The sequence below is a fragment of the Cryptomeria japonica genome, chromosome 11, assembly GCF_030272615.1.
Source record: "Cryptomeria japonica chromosome 11, Sugi_1.0, whole genome shotgun sequence".
NCBI classification, from domain to species: Eukaryota; Viridiplantae; Streptophyta; class Pinopsida; order Cupressales; family Cupressaceae; genus Cryptomeria; species Cryptomeria japonica.
Window position 1 is genome coordinate 556,777,099 of NC_081415.1, and position 6,982 is coordinate 556,784,080.

Here is a 6,982-nt window from a genome sequence, read left to right on the forward strand (position 1 = left end):
CCACAACCCTTGTAATGCCTCCACAAACTCAAAAAGAGATTGGTTTAGCTTCCAATACCTTCCCTCCAACATGGACACCTATACTAGCAAGATAAACATTACATTAAATGTAATAAATGACCAAAAATCAAGAGACACTTGTTACCTCTTCCATGCTCCCACTTGTAGAAGCCTATAGGTCACTCTTTTTCCATAGCCGATATGGTCCGTGAAGCCGCCTCACAAATGATATCTGGATGCTGCACTGGAGGTCAATCCCCTCACTTCATCCTGTCAAGGTCAAAAAATCTGACCTTGACAAGGAATCTTGTCAAAACATCGAATCATCAAATTTTCAACTTTGACCAACACTTAGCATTCTTGAATCAACTTTGCAACTTTTTTTTTGCATTTTGACAATTATGACAAGATTTTGCAACATTAACAACATTTGTAAGATTTCACAACTTTTAGTAACTTAACTTCAATCCTTGGTCCTAATACCTAATCGTGAATTTAAAACTCAAAACATGACTTCCTTACATGACCACACCAAGGAGAAGACTGCACCCTTAAGACACTCCCAATCCTAGATTGACAAAACATACCCTTATGAGCAAAATGCTAAAACTACCAAGCTAAAACAAAACACTAAAACACCTAAGCTATCAAGCAAAAAGTGGGGTTCATTTTTTATGCTGTTGACTACACCCTCTAATTGACCATACAATTTAAAAACACTAAAACTCTCAAGTTCTCTTAAGTCGCATTTTAAATATTTAATTTTTCTATATCTCTTAATGTCTCTATGTTGTTTCTTTTTGTTATTCCTTAGTAGCGGTTCTTAGGTTGATGTTTCAATACTTCTTTAGATTAAATTGTTCTATGTTCAATTCATAAACTCTTGGATATTTTGGTTGATGGCCTTGACTTCCAAGCCCTAGTTTTTATATTGATTGATGGTTTTTATATTGATTGATGGTAGATAGCTATCCAGTTTCTAAAATGTACCAATGCATAATTATTCTTTATGTATTATAAATACATTATAATTGATGGTTGAACCATTACCATAACAAAATAAAACCCTGATTTAATTTAATAAAAATGGATAACCAAAGTGGACCCTTGCCGATTTAATTTAATAAAAAAACAACTAATAATTCAGTCGGTCTAAAAGTTTTTTTGACCTTTACGAAAGTTATTCCAACCATTTATGCTATGGTCAACCATTATCACAGGAAAAAAGGACCACCACCGAGAAAATGGAAAGCACTTGGGCCACAAAAGTGGCAATTGTCTATTACGCATCATTTTTATTCAATAATGCCTGCTTGACCACCTCCATGTGAGGCGTGTTTCACTGAACCACATTTTTATTCAATAATGTCGGCTTGACCATCCATGTTTCACTTTCAATTGTTCCCCATGGTTCAACATCATCATCATTCATGGTGAAAAACGTTGAAGAATGCGATAAAGTATGACCTTCACATTATCTTAAATAGCTTGGTTTCAGAAAGAACCCTAAAGGAGAAGACAATATGCAGATCCAATACAATGCAAGATATGTACAGTTTTTCTGTGTCGTTCTCCTATTATGCGTGGTTCGCAGTGCAGCTATAGATGTGTATATGTGCGACCCCAATAACCATACAAGTGCTGAATTCCAGAGTAATATGAACATAGTTCTTAATACTCTTGTAAACAATACATCAGTATCAAACGGTTTCAATACATCTACCTTTGGGCAAAGTCCAGACAGAGCTTATGGTCTCCTCCAATGTTGGAGAGACGCAACTGTAGAGGAATGCCTCAGCTGCTCACAAGAGGCAAATAGCAGAGTTCGCCGCCTTTGTGGAAATGCCTTAGGCGGTAGAACTTGGCGTGACAAGTGCTTCATACACTACGAGAACTATTCCTTCTTCGGAATACTTGATACGCAGACAAGAATTGGCTACAATTTAGGGAAGGTCACCGATGACCCTGATGTGTTTAGGACGGCAGTTAAGGAGCTTTTCACAAATCTGTCAGATGCAGCCCTTCAATCCCCATTTCGATATTCTTCTGGAGCAACAACTACATCTACATTTTATCGGATATACAGTCTGGTTCTATGTTGGAGTGATTTAATATCTGATGGGGACTGCAAAACATGTTTAACAAATGCAATTAGTCAACTGTTATCTGTGACTTTTCGGGGCAATGAGACTTTTCAGGGAGGAGGGGCCGGTTCCGGAAGTTGCTATGCTCGCTACGAAACGTACCCGTTCTTCAATCCTGCACCTCGACCGCTTTCTCCAACACCAATTTAGGAGCCACCATTATCACCTACAACAGCGACTATCTCAATATCGATTCTGCATAGTAAAGTGCTTTTATGCTAATAGCAATTATGATGGTATTCTGACGAATACCATAGAGAGGGAATATGATGGCAATTTTTAATAAACGATCTATCCGCATGAGCTAATACAAATGTTACGGCAATAGATCACATAGATATTATGTCTGTTGCACTTAATTACTCGTTCATTTTAATTGGTTGTTTTTTATGTTTTTAAGTAATCAGAAGAATAATAATAATATTATACCATTTCAAATGGATTTATTTTGCTTTTTGAGATTAACACGCCTAGCATTTATCGTTACTTAGCACTCAAATTGATCCCCCAGAGTAGAAAGTCACCAAACAAAATTGGTTCAGTTTTGAGTATTACGGGGAGCCCGTTGATCGTGTTTCTGTTATGCCCTTTTTGTTAGAAATAGTAAATTTATTATGCTTTGTCTCCACAGAGCAGCCAACCAGGACCTTCACTGTCTCCTGCAGAGCATCTATAATGATGCCATTATCTTAGCCCTTATCTTATCCTCTCTGTTGGTCACTCCAGCCTTATCTTCTTGATCTGTCCAACCTTATCCTCAAGCGATGAGAAGAGTCATTATGTATTGTTCTATAAATTGAGTCAATGAGAATGCAATATGAGAGCTCCTTTGTGAGTTTCTCCTCTGATCCATGTTTTTAACATGGTATCAGAGCCGAGAAGGTTCGGAGATCTAAGGCTGAAGCCATTGCACACGATCACCGAATGTTGGTGACCACTCAGTCGAGCAAAATCAGGAGCGATCGGAGATATATTTGTCTCACTTGGTCAAGAGAGGATACCTTGTCACAGAGGTGAACAAAAGGAACTGCAATTCTGAAGCCACTGCTGAAGGAAGAAATTGATGATGTGATGCTCGGTGGAGGAATACAATTGGCATCATCGCAGCTGCCAAAGAAGAGAAGGCAGATAGATTCTGATCTATCATGCCTTAAACTGAAGCCGTGGAGCTTGTCTAGCGTCTGTTTCTACTCCACACATCTTAAAATAAAACCTACTAGCCAAAGTTTATATCGTAGAAGCTTGAAGTGATTGCTGAATCGTTGGCAAATGGAAAGAAGCCAAGCCGCAGCTGATGAAAATTGACAAGCCTCAGCAGAGGAGTAAGGCTGTCATCACCAAAGTCTACCAAAGTGGAGGAAATTGTTTGTAAAATGGACGGTGAGATGTCACCCTAGCCGCTGCCAAAAGAAAGGAGATTGCAAGCCACGAAGAAGGCTTTGTTTGGCTTAGCTGCCAAGAAGGTTCACACCTGCCGCATCTTTTGCCTTTTTTTATGGGTGAGTGAGTTATATTATTCTAAGCTGTTTTAAATAGGATAAAATAGAAAGATCGCTATTATGAAATTATTTGAGAATTGGTGTGGAGTATTAAGTTTTTCTTTTACAAAAAGGGGAGATCGCTGTAAGTATTAACAGCTGGAAGAAAAATGAAAACAGATCACTGTGTTTGTGAAGATGATTTGCAGAAAATTGTTAAAAGAATTGTTAGTATGTTCCAGATAACTAAAGGAGTGAAGCTAAGAGCTAAGTTAGAAAAGAAGGAGGCTGATCGGAGGGAAGTTGAATCTGCCAACTGTTGGAGTCTAATCTCACCTACCCCCATCCACATGCTCCATATGCACAAGTGTTCACAAAATTAATGGCAGGATTTCTATATGATTTCAACATCTACTCCAACCTGTCCACCGTACGATCTATAGTCTTAAAACATTATTTTATATACAAAAATTCTGGAAGTTTCCACCTACCTCTTGCCCATTCTAGAAACATATAAGACCTCCATTAAAAGAGGCATTTTGTAATCATTTTGTAATCATTTTGTGGAATGAATGGATGAATGGAAAATATGGTTTGATAAATAAAATTTGTCTTTCTTGTATGCTGCTCTGTTTCCTCCATACCTTGTATTCTGCTCTGTTTTCTCCATACCCTGTATTTCTGTGTTTGTGCTGTTTTTTATCATGGTATCAGAGCTAATGGTATACGATCTTGAAGAGCTCGGAGAGGCAGACGAATCTGAAGGAATGTTGGTTTGAAGACAAGCTGATTAGGAGCCGCCCAAATTGCAGGATACGCTGAAGCTGCTGAAGGTGATATCGCTGCTACAGACAAGACAGAGCTCATATTTGCAATCGGAGTCAGATTTTGATTAGTTGCATCCCAATTAGTAGACCTGATCTGGGAGGAATCTTCTCTATGTAGATTGTTGGATTGCCGTTGTTTTCTCTGTGTTTTCTGATGACAGTTTTACGGAGTGCTAATCTTTGGCCATTACTTAGCACAACATAAATCTCCTCTTACAAGGGCTGCATCTTCTCATAACAATCCATAAGACTATCATTTATTTGGGTTTGATTATTTATTTGTATGGAGAAGGGTGCTCTCGGTTCAAATTCTAGTTTAAGTGCCCCAATTTATAATGCCATGTTCTTCTTTGTATCTCTTTGAGCTATCGTGTGAGGATTGTGAAGCTCTCTGACTTGCATAGAAAAAGATTTGTAATGGTCTGCTCTGTTGTGTAATGTTCTGCTCTACTTTGTTTTTGTTTAGTTCCTTCTCATGAAAATCATTGCCCCTTGAAGAAAAGAAAGTCATGAAAAGTGATGACTATTGGAGAAAATAGAGAGCCAAAGGATTATTGAAGAAGCTACTATAGACGCTCAAGCTGATTGGAGAAGGGAAGTCGAAGGGTATCACTTGTTCAAAGGAAATTCACAGTACAGAAAAACAAGTGTCTAAACAAGGTAAGTTTAATTTTTTTTGTTTCAATGGGTAAAGTGGACAGAGTAAAGAAAGAGAAAACAAATGATTTGGAAAAAGAATTGAAGGAATGTCAAAAGAAAATTTCAGAAACGATATGTCTTTTAAAAGAAAAGCAAATGGAAAAATGTGAACTGTTAGATGAAAATTATAATCTTGAAAAAGAATTGAATGAAGTTAAAGATAAAAATAAAGAATTAGAAGAGAAATTACAGTTATCTGATGATGTCAAAAGGAAGTTTGATGATTTGGAAGAAATGTCAAAAAAGTTAGAAGAAGAAAATAGTTTACAGTTAGAATTATTTGAGAATTGGTGTGGAGTATTAAGATTTTCTTTTACAAAAAGGGGAGATCACTGTAAGTATTAACAACTAGAAGAAAAATGAAAAGAGATCACTGTGTTTGTGAAGATGATTTGCAGAAAATTGTTAAAAGAATTGTTAGTATGTTCCAGATAACTAAAGGAGTGAAGGTAAGAGCTAAGTTAGAAAAGAACGAGCCTGATCGGAGGGAAGTTGAATCTGCCAACTGTTGGAGTCTAATCTCACCTACCCCCATCCACATGCTCCGTATGCACAAGTGTTTACAAAATTAATGGCAGGATTTCTATTTGTTTTCAACATCTACTCCAACCTGTCCATCGTACCATCTATAGTCTTAAAACTTTATTTTATATACAAAAATTCTGCAAGTTTCCAGCTACCTCCTGCCCATTCTAGAAATATTTAAGACCTCCTTTAAAAGAGGCATTTTGTAATCATTTTGTGGAATGAATCGATGAATGGAAAATATAGTTTCATAAATAAAATTTGTCTTTGTTGTATGGTACTCTGTTTTCTCCATACCTTGTATTCTGCTCTATTTTCTCGATACCCTGTATTTTTGTGTTTGTGTTGTTTTTTATGATGGTATCAGAGCTAATGGTATACAACCTTGAAGAGCTTGGAGAGGCAGATGAATCTGAAGGAATGTTGCTTTGAAGACAAGCTAATTAGGAGCCGCCCAAATTGTAGAATACGCTGAAGCTGCTGAAGGTGATATCGCTGCTACAGACCAGACAGAGCTCATATTTGCAATGGGAGTCAGATTTTGATTAGTTGCATGCCAATTAGTAGAGTTGATCTGGGAGGAATGTTCTCTGTGGAGATTGTTGGATTGCTATTGTTTTCTCCATGTTTTCTGATGACAGTTTTAGGCAGTGCTAATCTTTGGCCATTACTTAGCACAACATAAATCTCCTCTTACAAGGGCTACCTCTTCTCATAACAATCTGTAAGACTATCATTTATTTGGGTTTGATTATTTATTTGTATGGAGAAGGGTTCTCTTGGTTCAAATTCTGGGTTAAGTGCCCCAATTTATAATGCCATGTTCTTCTTTGTATCTCTTTGAGCTATCATGTGAGGATTGTGAAGCTCTCTGACTTGCATAGAAAAAGATTTGTAATGGTCTACTCTGTTGTGTAATGTTCTGCTCTACTTTGTTTTTGTTTAGTTCCTTCTTATGAAAATCATTGCCCCTTGAAGAAAAGAAAGTCATGGACAGTGATGACTATTGGAGAAAATAGAGAGCCAAAGGATTATTGAAGAAGCTACTATAGACGCTCAAGCTGATTGGAGAAGGGAAGTCGAAGGGTATCAATTGTTCAAAGGAAATTCACAATACATAAATACAAGTGTCTAAACAAGGTCAATTTAATTTTTTTTGTTTCAATGGGTAAAGTGGACAGAGTAAAGAAAGAGAAAACAAATGATTTGGAAAAAAAAATTGAAGGAATGTAAAAAGAAAATTTCAGAAATGATATGTCTTTTAAAAGAAAACCAAATGGAAAAATGTGAATTGTTAGATGAAAATTAT

General features: G+C 36.9%; 1 protein-coding gene across 6 annotated transcripts; it reads left to right on the top strand.

Moving 5' to 3' along the window:
* Positions 1-1,522: 1,522 nt before the first annotated feature.
* On the top strand, positions 1,523-6,510 carry LOC131034517 (cysteine-rich repeat secretory protein 55). 6 transcript variants are annotated; one of them, XM_059214175.1, is made up of 3 exons: positions 1,523-3,643; positions 4,916-5,109; positions 6,065-6,510. In XM_059214175.1, the coding sequence occupies exon 1, from the start codon at positions 1,524-1,526 to the stop codon at positions 2,292-2,294; it is 771 nt and encodes a 256-aa protein (XP_059070158.1). In that variant the 5' UTR covers position 1,523; the 3' UTR covers positions 2,295-3,643; positions 4,916-5,109; positions 6,065-6,510. The 6 variants fall into 6 exon arrangements, with proteins under 6 accessions (XP_059070158.1, XP_059070160.1, XP_059070157.1 ...); XM_059214177.1 differs by lacking the exon at positions 6,065-6,510 and adding an exon at positions 5,580-5,749; XM_059214174.1 differs by lacking the exon at positions 4,916-5,109.
* Positions 6,511-6,982: the final 472 nt, after the last annotated feature.

Bases quoted from the DNA above. Each gene is read 5' to 3' on its own strand.
- LOC131034517 (XM_059214175.1), top strand. From the start codon at position 1,524: ATGCAGATCCAATACAATGCAAGATATGTACAGTTTTTCTGTGTCGTT.